The sequence below is a fragment of the Vanacampus margaritifer genome, chromosome 12 (assembly GCF_051991255.1).
Source record: "Vanacampus margaritifer isolate UIUO_Vmar chromosome 12, RoL_Vmar_1.0, whole genome shotgun sequence".
Classification (NCBI taxonomy): Eukaryota; Metazoa; Chordata; class Actinopteri; order Syngnathiformes; family Syngnathidae; genus Vanacampus; species Vanacampus margaritifer.
Genome location: NC_135443.1, coordinates 5,156,132 through 5,172,092, shown reverse-complemented (window position 1 = coordinate 5,172,092; position 15,961 = coordinate 5,156,132). Strand labels below are relative to the sequence as shown.

Sequence of the window (15,961 nt, the reverse complement as noted above, 5' to 3'; positions counted from 1 at the left end):
GCGTAATGCTAACAAACAATGCAAAACACCATAGATAGGCTAACAAATAGCATCAGTGTTTTATCCCTTTAGGGCAAGTGATATTTAAACACAACCGGTGTAATAACACATGTAGACAATAACACAACAAAAATTAAACATACACATACAGTATAAAACAGTATGAAATCATCAAGTGATGACATAATAAAAAAATAATTAAACTGATTTTGTGTCACTTCCTTCTGAAATGCACAGGTGCAATCGTAAATAGCGAAAATCCAAGAATAATTAACATTTATTATAATTGCCTGCATGGGCCACTGTATATTCTTTATCCCCTGCGAAGAACGACATGGTTGCAATGTGAAAAGGTTTGACTGCAGATGTCTCGGTTGACCTCAATGCCCCTGAGACTTCACCACGTAACACTACACAAACCCCACCACTAACCTTTCTCTACATTTCTTATACAGTTTTTGATTGGAGTGCACTAAAGTATTCCTTTTTACAGACTCGTGTTTCCCTTTACACTTAGCTTTCCCCACATGGGAGGTTATTAGTGGTTGCTGTTTGGTCAAACAGACATCATTTCCCCCCGCAAGTTCACAGCGCCGCGGTCTTTGTTGGTGCATTTGTCTGGGGCTTTTAAACAATCAACTTGCCCTATTCTAATGACTTCCTGCTTTGTGATGTGGAGCGGCCGAGGGCCGTTCTGCCGGTTCCTCCCGTTGAGGTTAATCCCAGGTTAGCCTCGATGTCTGTGTAATGTATGCCTGGCGCACAGCAGTAATATTCCACGCATTCCATTTCCACTTGGCCCACCAAAGATGACGCACGGAGTACATTCGTTTTCCTAATACAAGTGCCGGATGGATGATTTAATAATGGATGTGGGTTCGCAGCAATGTACATACTCAGCCACGAATACGGTAGCCAAAATCTTGAAGGTTTCTGTCTTTGTGACGTGTTCTAATATGTGACCTCAATCGTGAGCTCAAGTCAGTCGGATACCTCAAAAGTTGGACACCTAATGTCGTATAATCTACCCAGCTAGATGTCTACCAATCCATCCATCCAACCATCCATCCATCCATCAATCTATCCATCCATCTAACCATCCATCAGACATCCATCCATCCATCCATTATCCATTATCCATCCATCCATCTATCTATCCATCCATCCAGCTATCCATCTATCCGTCTATCCATCCAACCATCCATCAGACATCCATCCATCATCCATCCATCCGTTATCCATCATCCATCCATCTATTCATCGATCCATCCATCCATCCATTTAACCATCCATCTATATCCATCCAGCTATCAACCATCCATCCATCCATCTATCCATCCAACATCCATCCAGCCATCATCTATCCATCCAACCAACCATCCATCCATTCTTTCATCCATCTATCCATCCATCAGACATCCATCCATCCATTATCCATCATCCATCAATCCATCCATCCATCCATCCATCTATTCATCGATCCATCGATCCATTCATCAATCCATCCATCCATCCATTCATCCATCCATCTATCTATCCATCCAGCTATCAACCATCCATCCATCCATCTATCCATCCAACCATCCATCCAGCCATCATCTAACCATCCAACCAACCATCCATTCATCCATCCATCTATCCATCATTCATTCATTCATTCATCCATCCATCCATCCATCATCATCAATCCATCCATCTATCATCCATCCATCCATCCATCCATCAGCCATCCAATAAATGTACCTGGTACAAAGCACAACAAAACAAAAACAAACAGAAAAAAAACCCAACAAGTCTTTGACATTTTAATGGCTTTGTGCTGTAAAATCTCACGCCAGCAAAACTGAGATAAACCGCGTGCAATATAATCCTATTACTTCATGAGGATGATAGGTTGACAGATATGTTGATTTATATTACGAGTTGAAACAGCAGTTGATTGACTGATACTCCAAACAACCTCACCCTGAGATTAATCAGCAGCACTTTTGTGATAAAACTTTTTTTTTTTATGTGTAATCTCCACACGGCTAATGATTTGGCACACGTTGGAGATTCAAGTGTTGATTGCAACAACGTGCAGCGAGCCAGAGTTTGCATTCTTTGTCCTCCTCTCAGGAAGAATGTCCTCCCAGCTCCGTGCTAGAGATCACATGCTCGCTTCACAGGTCATCCACGTCCATCATTACATGTTTGCGCCTCCCATGCATCATTTCCACTTCTCATCTTCCCGACGAGCCAATGGAAACATTTCTATGTCACAAGCTAATTCAATATTTTTCTGCGGCCCTGTTTTAATATTAAAGAATGTCTTTTTAATGAAGCCGGACTGGGCCGGTATCTAATGCTCGTCATTTGGAATGTCTCCTCAGGGATTACTTCATGTGTCCAGAACCACAGTGGGAGTCGGCCAAGAGTGACTTTATCTTAACTAACACATGAATCCAGTTCGTGTTTGGATGTTACTCAAGCAATAAGCGTTGCTCGTCTTGAACCTAAAACATTCCCCCCCCCAATTGTCTCAAATACGGAACATTCATTATTTTTTGCATTGAGAGCTGAGCCTTACATACTATTTAGGTCAATATATAACCAATAAAAATACCCTAAATATCATTATTTTACCTTGAAATCCCCAGACTTCTCCTAAACTAATCCAAAATAGACAATGAAGTCCACTTTTTGCGACTTCATTGCAAGTTTTTTTTTATGGTACTTTGTATATATGTGTAGTATAGCCTACCAGCGCTAGTTAGCTTACCGCCACTAGTTAGAAGGAATTTAAATCCCTCCATAGGTGGTTCGGTTAGATGGATTACACACACAGCCGCTGCTGTGCCTTCAAGTGCTTTATTGAACAAATTGTAATGAAATACAGTCAACACAAGCACATTCGACCTGCCGATGGCCTCGAATGACGCCATCATTGAACACCAGAGTTGCTAACATTTTTCCGATTAACAGCCAGCCAATGCTACATTCTCATTCGCTGACTTTTACATCACTTAACAGGCCATATTGGCCATTTAATAATCTGGCTATTTTGATAAGATATGTAATTCATAATTGAAAAACAATTATTTTGAAGATATTCTTGGCCCAGGTCAAAACTGACCCAGAACATACTAGCCGGTGTGGATGGAAACTGAACCCTATGTAAGGGTTAAGCAAACATTTTCTTTTCTGGAAAACCAGCATAAATGAAACCGAGTTGAATGTTGTTCCAAGCATGCAAATGTTGGAGAAGCTCTCTCCAAACATGCCCTCATATCCATAACTGGCCACAGCGTCGGTGCGGCTGGAGAGCGCCAGGTGTCAGTTCACATTAGCGTCACGCCACAGTGTCTCTGCACGCCACCGCGCTAACCCGTTGCGCGTCACGCTACGATCCATATTTACACGGATTTGTTCAAAAATATAAGTGTACTTTAATGAAGTAACATAAATTCACTGCAAGTCTTCAATTCCGTGGGCTTCCAGTAACATCGACCGTTTTTACAGATAGTGAAGCTGCGTTTATTGCATTGGTTGCGTTCCAGACCCACTCATGATGAAAACATATTGTTTATTTAACCACCAAAATGTTTAGCCAAATCATATCGTTTCATTTAATGAAAGTCTGCTACCCCAATGCGAACTTAGACTGGCTAACGGAAATTAGTATAGATGTCACAGTAATTGTAAATGTTAAATAACCGTACACAACATATTGTCTTTCTTCTATTTCTGTTTTTATTACTGCTTATTATTACCGTGCTAAATTTGGACTTGCCTGTATAGTGTAAAAAGTTAAACTCATAAAAAATGATCACTTAAAATCTGTGATGTATTGGAGGTGCAAATGACTTTACAACAATAAAAATAATTATAATAATTCAGTAAGATTTTGTACTACAAGTAATGTGATATTCATAAAAATAAAAATAAACACTAGGGGACGCTAGTTGGAGAAAATTCCAAACTGGTTAAATACATACAGAATCTTTGTGGAAGAATATTGCTAAAATAGAAAGATTAGAGTGCTTTTATGCATTTCTAATGATTCTAGAAAATAGTTTAGCCAAATACACTGTAGTGTATGTACACTATATGCCAATATCCAAAAAGCCCAGATATTCTAAAATTTGAGAAAACCTAAGGAAGATCACAAAATCATATTCACAATAATTTCAGTAGCAACTGCTAACATTAGATGCTAGTGCTAGCCTAGCTAGCTAGCTAGCTAGCACCTATACTGTCACTTCCCATCAAGTTATTTTATTGATTTAATATCGAACATGTGGTTAAACTTAGTTTTTCTTTTTTTCTTTAATCATTAAGAGCACATTTTACACAAACATATTTACAATATATTGCAATAGTTTACTTTAAACACTTGTTCATGGTATGGCTTTTAGATGTTTCTTTAAATGTTGACAAAGGATTTCAGATGACAGTTTGACATTGGAAACATGGACTTTATTTCTAATCGAATAATTGCTTTTCAAGCAAACATTGCATTGGACTGTTAAGCTTCCAAATTGCTCAACCTTTCGTAGAATTTCTACTTGATTCTAATGACACCTTGTTGACTATGGAGACCCTCACACACTCCTATGTGGTCTCACCACCCCCTTTGATATCGCGACTAGTTCGACATGCATTCCCAATGAGGGTTTGGTCCGCTGTGTTCATGCCAACCGCATTGGGACCACCCCACAAATAGATTGAGCCGTATTCACACACTGGATTAATCAAGTTGCGTCAACGCTTGGTCTCGCTTTGAGAGCTAAAGCCCGAAAATGACCATGCCTCTCTTGTGCTGCTTTTTTTCCAGGGACTGCGGAGGCTCTGGCAGACGCAAATCGGGTAAGGATCTGTTTTTAGAAATGCAACCATTGTATTCAATCTCGGATTTCACAGTTTGCGGCTCTTATAAATGTTATTGTATTATTTAATTTTGGTTGCTAGAGACTGAGGCCTTTTGCAAATACAGAACAAACTTGAATAATTGATGCCAAACTCAAAATGTTTGTAGTTGCCTATATTAATAGTTTAAATTGTAAATAAACCACAAAGTATAATAACAAAACACTGAGCAATATTCCATTGCCAGACTGCGGTGTATTTTTTGCACTTTTCAGTTGTTTATTGCCACAGTGAGCGCAGCTCACTTCAACATACTTTCTTGACACCAATACCTACTTACCGTTTTTGAAAAAAAAGAAGGAAAAAAATCCTCAACTTTATTTTTTGGGAGTTATTAACAACAACACAACAGTGCACTAAAACCCAACTTTCATAGTTATATTTTTCCACAGGAGGACACTTCCAGTTGTACGATGTAGTAAAAATTTGTAAACAACACAAAACACAAGTAAATAAAGTAAACAGAAAAGATAAAACAGATTTAATTACTACTTACCTATTAGCCAGAGATTTTTGTACCATCTTGTGGAATTGTATGGCATTACAATAAGATCACAAAAACAATGAATGACTGACTTAACTCATTCACTCCCAGCCATTATCACTGAAGCAACCCGCTTCGCTCCCGGCTGGAATTTGACAGATTTTTGCAAGGCCCACAGAATATTGTGTGTGTTCTATTGCTATAAAAACATGGAACCTATATTTCAGTTTGTTTCTGTTTTGCAGCAATTATCATTAGAATATAGCTAAATTTCATCTTTATTCACAAATCTGTTTAAAACAGTGGGGAAATAAGCTTGTTGCAACATGGCCCTGGTTGATCTCTTCTACTCTTCTACTCTGCTGCCACCTGCTGGCCGTTTTTGTAATAATGACCATTGCTTCAAGCGTTCTCTTCAGTTCAGAGGCTGCATCAAAGCCTTCTGTGTGCTCTAGCATAAGACAAAACAAACAAACGTATAAATACGTCTTATGTTAAACCATTTAAAATATAACATATTTATACGTTTTTGGGAGCAAATGAGTTAACATCCAATAGCTGAAGATAGATTCAGCGAGAAGGTAAATTGGGAATAATTGAAGCCTCACAATATATCTCTTTTAAAACAAATTCCCATATCAAAACAATTTTTTCAAACCGACTGACCCGCTATAAGAAAATGATGGGTGGGCGCTGGATGGACCACCTGTTTATGTCTCTATATTTTCTCTGCCAGGGGCTGGCGGTCGGAGTTGCGTGTGCGTGTTGTAGTGGGTGTGTGAGAGGGGAGCGCAAGGGAGAAGAACGTGTGAGTGACTCAGCTGACCATAGGGATACGGGCGTAGGAGGCAGCAACAAAAGTATGCAAAAGGATTTGGCTAGCAGCTGCGCGAGTGTATTTGTGTCTGTTAGTTGTCACTCGTGTGTGCGTGTGTAGTCTAGCAAGACCCACACACACTTAACTAAATGACATTTCTACCAGACCTGCCACCAAAAGAAAAAGCTCTTCCAACCTAAATTTATCATATGTTCCATGGCATTTATGCTTTATGCAACAAAGAATTCCAGCGCCGTTGCAAAATGGAAACATTTCTGCACTGTGTGTGTGTGTGTGTGTGTGTGTGTGTGTCAAGTAGCCTACATTCAGCCCTGGAAACTTCATCATATAGTCCTAATTAGCGTTTAATGAGCTTTGCCGCGTCTAAGATCTACATGTGTTTATGCGTTTACTGATCTGTAAACCTCCGCTGGACATTAGCGGTTAGCGCAGATGAAACGCTTGACCTCGCTCCCTCTAGCAGACTGCGGTGAAGTTTTGTGCTGGAGCTTGCATCTTTTACGCTTTCCATAATTACACGGTGCCAGTATCCCGCTAGACTTTGCTGAGAATGCGAGCGGTCAGGAGCTTGCGCTCAAGGATGTGTGTTTACCTGGCAAGCGCGACATTTGCGGCTAACGCACAATCGATCTCTTTGGGGTTTTTTTTTTCATTCATTTGGGAGTCTTTGTGGAGAGATTAGGGAGAATAAGTGCTTTAAAATGGCAGCCTGGTGTTTGTCTCTTGTAATTCTGTTGTTTCCTCAACAAGAGTTTTACAGTCACCACAGCTAGCAACAAAGAATTTCAATGGGACTTTAGTACCGCTTTCTCTGTTTGTGGCTATTTACATTTTTTCGGGTGGAGTACTTTAAGGCATAAACGTCAGTTCTTGTAAAATATCTATTCATTTGAATTTTTCAACCCTTCAGATTCCCAGCGCAGGTTGTAGAACAAGTATTTTATTTTGTGTGGTTAGCCCATCTATGGTATTTTGCATTGTGTTTTAGCATTAAGCTAGCAGATTGGTCAGACAAACTTATGTTGCGTTTCCTTAGTGCTACTTTAAAGCCACGCACATTTTAAATCACAGATACTACAGTGTGGAATGTGAGAATGGTGACCCCAAGTGGATAAAAATAATACCTGCAACTTACGTGCGTATTCTGTAATGATATCGTTGTTTAATGCAAAATACATTTTTTTATCCAATTACTTGATTGCTGCACCCCTCGAGATTTCGCATTATTTACAATACGGGAAACATGTTTCAGCCGTTGAGGTTAGTGACATTGTGTAAACTCAAAAACCCAAAATTTGATACCAAATAATTAAAAATAATTTATATTTAGCTATTTTTTTCATTTATAGTTCAGTTTGAAATCAATACCAATGTTTACAAACATCCACGTTATCCTGTCACGTTGAACTATATCCAGGATCAGCATCTTATGATATTTTTGGAGCATTTGACACATTTTGTGTGTATTAGTGAAAGTGAGAAGTCAGAAGACAGCACGAAATGAGTACGAGAAGAAAAAGCGGCGCAGCGCTCGGGGGTGCAGAGCATGTGAACAGCAGATGGAGAGGAGGTTTACGTGGCAAGTGGAAACCATTTCAGTGTTGCGCCTCAACCTAAGGGAGCGTGTTTATGTGCGCAGCCTTGCTGTCTTTATTTGAGCTGCAGGCCTCCGGGGGCCTATGGGGCGTGTGTGTGTGTCTGTGTGTGTGCGTTGTTGCGCCTCTGTCAGTGTTTACATGCGTACGCGCATGTGTGTTGTTTGTGCTACGTTTCGGGCGGGGCAAAAGGGTTAACCGACGCACGGGCGAAATGTTGGGTGGGTCAAGAGGTGTTTTGTGTTTGCAGATGGATTCGACTCGAAATCGGCACAGGAAGTTGTTAAGGGCAAATGGTTGGACAACTCTGCACTGTTCGCCAGCCTCTTTCTCAATGAAAAGCCATTGACTAGTGTTCCTTAAAACAGACCCCCCCCCCTCCCCCCTTTACTTTTTCATACACAATGATGAGATTCACAGAACAAGAAGGGGCCATTGTAGGGGTCAAACCAGGTTCAGCTTCAGTGCATGCAACTTGAGTCGTAAATGATGCCTCCCATTTAAATTTACTGTATTCTGTTGCATAAAAATGATGGACAGTCATCATAGTATAATGCAGCCTAGGCTGCAATTTTAGGTAATGAAACAATATTTTAAATTTGATTTAATTCAGCAAAGTGAGCAACAAAAACCAATGATAAAGAATGTAAGAAATATTGAAAAACGTCTATATATTATGGTGGGCACGGGGTGTCCACTGTTCTGATAGGTATATTCTTTATCCTCCACGTAGAATGACTAATATTACTGCGGCCTCCTGAGGAGTTTTGATTATGACCCATGCAACCAAGCATTCACACCAGAAGGAACAGCACAATATCCATTGAATTGAATCAAAAAAAAAAGTGGCAAAATAGATTTAATTCTGTGCATTATAATGAATTGTGTCGTTATTGTGAGTTACACAAATAAAGAATTAACATAAATATGAATTCAATTAAACATGGAGAAATTAAGCAAAACGACATTTTACTCTAATGAACCATGTTTTTGGCGAGCAGAATTATTCATTGTCATGTCAGAAAAGCAAATGTATAATACAATGAAATCTAATATATTCATGATTCGACATGAACAAAATCACCTATTTGCATTGTTTTTGGGAACTTCTGCCCCTTTATTTGTTGAAAAACTGACTTGAAAAACAGCAACAGTGCCAAAGAGCTATTTTGAAGTGAGGTGAGGAGTTTCTATTATACAAAAATAGAGCTTTACTGCCATCTTGTGGCATTTCGTTACCAAGGAAATATGTTGAGGTGAGTTGAGGTGATTCATTTCAACAAAAGTAGTGGCTTTACTACCTTCTTGTGGCATTTATAGGCAATCATTAACCTTTTGAGGTCATTTCGTCATTAAATTGAGTAAAAATGGGTAAAATTCCTAATTCTGTTGTAGGTTTTAACTAATGAACTCATTCACTCCCAGCCATTTTCACTGAAGCAACCCCCTTCGCTCCCGGCTGTTTTACTGGATTTTGCAAGGCCCACGGAATATTGTCTTCTATTGTATAATAATTACGTTTTCTTTTTTTTTTGGTTTACTTTAGCAATGCTCGATTGGCGTACATATATGAACAGCAGCATATTCACATTTGTCATTACAGCTTTGACTTTTTTCATTCATTAACTCTTTGACTGCCAAAAACGTTAAATAACGTTTAGTAAAATCCTACGGAGGAGTGCCAAAGACGTTAAAAGACGTTTGTTTCAAAACAGAGGTGAAACTAACCATTTTCTATTGTTGATTACTCAAAAACGGAATAAGGTAGAAACAAACTTTTTTTTCTGATGAAAGATGAGAGTCCAATCTTTCATTTGGTAGTATGTGTGTTTCCATAGTCCAAACACATAATTTTCTATGGACCTTGAAAGATCAGTCAAAATGCTTAAAATCGGCTGGCACTGGGGACAACCCGTTTCTGAAAACGTCTGGCAGTCAAAGAGTTAATTAGTATTGATACTTTATGAGGTATTTGATACCCAATCGATACTTATAGAGTATTGATACATTAATATGCCCGTCAATAATGTCGAGGGATTAGTGAACCTCCAGAAATAACCGGCGAAATTTATCCTCCCACCCATTCCATGTTATGTGCCCTTTATACAGAAGAACACTTGGAAAAGGGCAGGGAAAAAATCTGGCTTTTACAAAAGGGGCAATTGACAAACTGGTGTTAATGTATTGCCACTTAATACTATAAATAGCTCCACAGGGACTTTTATTCAAACTGCATTCATTGAGAAACAGTGACTGTTTTCTCCCTTCTGTTTAAAAAAAAAAAATCAAAAACAATAAAGCTCTTTTTATAACATCGACTAACAAGCTCGTAAAGGTTGTCTTAACTAAAGAATTGTTCTTGGAAATGTCAGTACTCGGCGTGACCTTTCCCCCGCCGAAAGCCACATAGTGATGCAGTGACATGAGTACATCTGCACTACATTGAACAGCAGTCCTGTGACCTTTGCTAATCTCGCTGCACATCTGCTGCTGATGAGCCACACAAAAAGCGCTGCCAATTTTGACTCCTCGCAAGAAAAGTTGTAATTATTGCAGTTTTTAACGATCTTGGGTCTTTTTTTTTTTTTGCAGCGCCGATGATGGGTGAGCATGCACGGGTGGGTTTTTGGAGGTTTGGATGGATTTTTTGGGTCAACTGGGAGTGTGAGGGTGGAGATCAGATCAGGAAGCACACGGATAAATCAGAGCGAGGCATAAACACAGCGAGAAGTTAATAGAGTCGTCTGATGCAAGCCAAGAAGTAAATACTTTTCTTTTCTAGGGCCATTAAATGAATAGTCGCGGCGCATGCATATTTAATATGCAGCAACAAGGTTGACGCATTTGAAACAAGATCATTTCGGTGCTAAGTTGTTTTGCCTCAATTTCGGTTCCTCGACGTTGAAATATTAACTTTTGTTTTTCCAGACGCTGCATACTTATCCAAGGTCTCTTATTTACTTATCATACTCTTGTTAACATAAAAGTCGGAAAAAATGGTAAATAGAAATATGGCTGCATCTTGTAGTCATTGATGCAATATTTTTTTGTGATTAGTCAAAAAGAATGTAATAAATATTAGTAGAGTAGTAAAATAATCAATTCTAAAGTTATTCAACAGATGCAGCTTTATTGTGCATCAACATACGCACACTACTATATATGTGAACCCACTGCATTTTAAATGAGTAATTACACAGGAAAGCCAACACATGCATGAATACATTCTGAATTTTACGAGCCGTAAAAAGCATCGCGGCACTCCCGTCCTCATTTAGCCACCGTAATAAGTCATCAGCAAATGTAAAAAAACACTTATGTACTTTCTAGGAAAATGGATGCTTTTGCCTGCGTCAACTGAATTATAACCACCGTCATATTTGACTTGGAAGACGAGGAGACAATACCTCAAATATAAGTCGCGTTTCTGTCTCCAGCTGTGCGGTTTTCGGCAAACGTCCTTCACAATACAACATGACGTTTGTGAGACCGCAGTAATCCCATGTCGGGGCTCTCCGGTAGGATTTGAAAGACGGATGGTGCTGACTTGACCTTCGGAAACGCTTAGGTTAGATGTCAGTTTTTAATCTGGAAAACTAAGACGCATCCAGAGTGTTACTCTCGAGTGTGTTGCGGGACTTTGGATGCCAGGTGATTTCTTTGGTGAAATGGCAGTTAAATCCAATCTGTCTTCTACTGCTAAGCCTCATTTGGATTGATATGTTGGTATTTTTCATCCTCGTGCTAAAACACACTTCCTCGTTCCAGGAACAATTTGTCCACACTTGAGAAATAAATGATTCGTTTGCTTCATACCCACTTTTCCGAGGTTAAAATATTAGACTTTTGTTCTCAAGCACTACTAAGGGATGCCTGGATGTGAAGTCACCATGAAAAATAAAGTTAAAATTATTTCCAATATTAATACAGTGAAATCTAATATATTCATGATTCGACATGAACAAAATCACCTATTTGCATTGTTTTTGGGAACTTCCGCCCCTTTATTTGTTGAAAAACTGACTTGAAAAACAGCAACGGTGCCAAAGAGCTATTTTGAAGTGAGGTGAGGAGTTTCTATTATACAAAAATAGAGCTTTACTGCCATCTTCTGGTATTTCGTTACCAAGGAAATATGTTGAGGTGAGTTGAGGTGATTCATTTCAACAAAAGTAGTGGCTTTACTACCTTCTTGTGGCATTTATAGGCAATCATTAACCTTTTGAGGTCATTTCGTCATTAAATTGAGTAAAAAATGGTAAAATTCCTAATTCTGTTGTAGGTTTTAACTAATGAACTCATTCACTCCCAGCCATTTTCACTGAAGCAACCCCCTTCGCTCCCGGCTGTTTTACTGGATTTTGCAAGGCCCACTGAATATTGTCTTCTATTGCTATAAAAACATGGGAAAAAAAACAAAAAAAAGATTAGAGTCGCTTCTTTCATCAGGAAAAAAAAGTATATTTCTATCTGTTACTGTTTTGCAGCAATTAGCATTAGAATATAGCTAAGCTTCATCATTATTCACAAATCTGTTTAGAACTGTGGCTAAATGAGCTTGTTTGCAACATGGCCCTGGTTGATCTCTTATACGCTGCTGCTGTTTTTGTAATTACTACCATTGTTTTACCCATTCTCTGCAATTCAGAGGCTGCGTCAAACCCTTCTTTATGCTCTAGCATTTAAAAACATGAAAACGTATAGATACGTCTTTGGGACAGCTAAAAATATTTAAAATAGAACGTATTTATACGTTTTTGGGAGCAAATGAGTTAATCACAGAAAATCATTTCAGATTGAGAAATTTGATTGCACAGACACCTTAATTCATACAAAAGACTGGTATAGGTGTATGGATATACTGTAGGTATTTATTGGTATCTGACCCTGGATTTAATTTTGTCAAACTTTAAAAGCACATTAAAGTGGAAGTTTAATGGCGCCACGCGTTGTAAAGCTCCCACATGAAAGTGTGGTCAGCAGAAAGGTTTGTTTATAGGTGAACTGATTGCAGCAGTTGACTCTTGTTAGCTCTACATTATTGCAGTCAACTACACTTATTTGCGACACTTTTCATGATTAAGCCTTGGTTTCCGAACGGGTGTGCAGCCCCGCTATTGGCAGCGGGAGTGTCTCACGTATCCTCGCAAATAAAACCCATGTGCGTATGCCAAACAAGTGGGCATTCCGATACTCGGAGTGAACCTGGCGCCGGCTAAGAGATGAATGTGATCACGTTATGAAAACAAGCACAAAGTAAGTCACCGCTGGTGTTGACATGGTTAACCCAGCGAAGTAGAGAAAGGAACATTTCCATTGGCTGCGCCGCACGCCGTAGGCCGAGGTCTAGTGTTTCACGGAGACAGAGGGCCATCCCTCCGAGTGCTGTTCCAGCCCCTTCATCTGGTTCTATTTAAGGCTCCTGGTGCCGACTCTTATGATTGGCGTACACAACCCCCCCTACTCTTCCTCCAAGTTCCAGCCCCGACTGAGGAGAAGGAGGCTTTTTAGCAGATGGTTTATTTTCCAAGGGAAGCCATTTCGTTCTCTCAACTGTCCTGTCCTTAACACTCGTATGACTCGCGCGGCATCTGATTGGAGCTCTCGTTCCAACTATGTTAATGTTTCTACCTGCTTCTCCTGACCCGCTTTCAGCATTGTTGGACACTGTGGATGAGGCGGTTTCTGTAACACAATGGATTCTCAACTTTTGTCTGCCTGAGCACTCCCTTTTTGGGATGATGATCTCTTTGTAGAATTCCAGCATCTCCGCTGCCCCTCATGTTGGGCTGGAGGGGGACGCACCTCTATGGCTAGACTCTCAGGAAGATGCACTGAGCCCTGTGAAGATTCTGATTGGCTGAGCTCAAGTGACAAAGTGGCCTATGGCACAACGGGTGCCCAGCGGTCGTTCCCGGGGACCTATGGCTGGCAGCTGGCTGACAGCCTGTTTCTTCCCGTCAACCCCAGGTCTGGACGCCTCGGACCCCATGGTCCTGGAACAGTATGTGGTGGTGGCCAGTTACGAGAAGCAGGAGCCCGCGGAAATCAGCCTGCAAGCGGGTGAGGTGGTCGACGTCATCGAGAAGAGCGAGAGCGGTGAGTGAGCAAAACAAACGCACAATCGCATGCTCAGCAAGAATCAAACAGCTTTAGCGTGCGATCTTTCCACTCTTCCACAATCACAACCTCTTTTGCCTCCTTTGTCCCACATCCACCCTGTTTTAGCTCCATCTGGAGGCTCATTCTGGCCTGCAGTCAGCCCTGTTTTTGTCCCATTGTTGGTTCAGGCGAGAAGCCAGCATTCCGCCTCTGGCAAGACCAATCTCTCCCAGACTTGTATTAATTATTCCGCCGCACTTTAATGGAAAGCCAGCAAGACATGCCTGATTTACAAATGCCAGCTGCAAAGAGACCTTAGTCAGCTGTAACCCTCGGAAAATGTTCGTGGATAGAACCAAGAAGTTTCACGAATGTTGTTGTCAAGGATGATTGTCATCTTTTGGGGAAAAGAGGCGAAAATGCCTGAAATGGTTTACAGCAAATTCAATTCAATCAACACAATAAGACTTTAAAGACAGGAGAATAAAAAATTGAGTTAAGTGGTGGTTATTTGTAATGAACACCAGGAGTACCAAACCATATGTTTTTGGTCAAAACTCTCAATTACAACAAAAGCGTGAATGGCAAGATGAGCCAGGGAGGTTTTAGGCCCACAAGGGTTTGACGCTGAGCTTTAATGGTGTGCTGAGACAGTAAAAGCGTAATGGGACTCATGTGTTCTTCAGAGGCATGCCACGGAAAGAGAGATGGAGGAGGAAAACAGTGACCAGGAAGGGAACGGGACTTGGGTTTCATGATGGGTGTGAGTGAAACGCCGCGTCACACTGGTCTTAAGCGAGGGGAACGTGGCATGGGATCCGCTTTGAAGTGTCACGTGGGAGGGCCTCAGGTTCACGTATTTGTTTTCACTCGCTGCTCCGGTAGGATCTAAGCCCAACGGGGGGCCACAGCGAGATGTGTACACCAACAAGGTCTTTCATCCAGTGCCTTGGAGGAAGTCAAATTCCACGCCTTTCAGTTGGCCGCTGTGTGCCGATGATCCATAGAGAATGTGATGGACTACTTACTGTACTTAGTCTCGTTATGATTTGCCAACTTTTTGGATTTGTCCATTTTGTGGCACTTCTGTTCAGGTTCATGAAGAAAGCTGAAGGCCCTTACAGGTTGCCAGCCCATCGCAGGGGCACATAAAGAACCATTCACACCTACAGTATAAGCAATTTAGAGTATTTCCGTCTTCAATTCCGCTTATCCGGGGTCGGGTCGCGGGGGCAGCAGCTATAGCAGGGAAGCCCAGACTTCCCCTCTCCCCAGCCACTTCAGACAGCTCCTCCGACGGGATCCCAAGGCGTTCCCAGGCCAACTGAGAGACGTAGTCTCTCCAGCGTGTCCTGGGTTGTCCCCGGGGCCTCCCGCCGGTAGGACATGCCCGGAACACCTCCCCAGGGAGGTGTCCAGGAGGCATTTAGAGTATTTAATCAACCATTTATTGCAGAGGTGCCCAAGTCCGGTCCTGGAGAGCCCCGATCCGGCAAGTTTTCCATGTCTCGTTCTTCCAACGCAGCTGAATCCAAAGACCAGCTCATCAGCTAGTTTTGCAGATAGTGATGGGAAAATGAAGCTTCATGAACCACTTGCGATATTATTTTACTCCTCTAGATGGTGCTCTTGGTTGATAAAGGCTAGTGTAATGGAATGTGATCATATGTCCACTTGCATCTTGGAACCAAAAGAAAAAAGAAAATTACAGGTGCTTCATGAAGCTTCATTTTCCCATCACTATTTGCAGAAGCCTGATAACGATCTTGATCATGAATCAGGTGTCTTGGGACTTGGGGGACCCCTGATTTATTGGGATGCGGTATGAAAATGAAGGCAGGGAAGAACCCAGAAACTTTGATTGTGAAACAGATATGTTAACCAAATGCTCCGTTGTGCGTTTCCATTTGTTTCTTTGATCGGCTATTTTTTGCCAAGCTCTCAAGTTCATGCCTTGGGTTTACATTTTGTTTCCAGCAAGTGAAATATCAACAGCTCTTGCAATGGAAGAAGGCCCACACCGCTCCATTGGGC

The 15,961-nt window shown here is 40.9% G+C and overlaps 1 protein-coding gene across 3 annotated transcripts in view; it reads left to right on the top strand.

Moving 5' to 3' along the window:
- Positions 1-15,961, top strand: part of LOC144061516 (SH3 and PX domain-containing protein 2A-like) — a 53,020-nt gene that overhangs the window by 17,132 nt on the left and 19,927 nt on the right. For 2 of the 3 annotated variants that reach the window (XM_077582055.1, XM_077582054.1), the window contains exons 6-7: positions 4,817-4,848; positions 13,796-13,924. In XM_077582055.1, coding sequence (XP_077438181.1) covers positions 4,817-4,848; positions 13,796-13,924 — 161 coding nt within the window. The remainder of the gene's footprint in view (positions 1-4,816; positions 4,849-13,795; positions 13,925-15,961) is intronic. The other variant, XM_077582056.1, reaches the window with a different exon arrangement.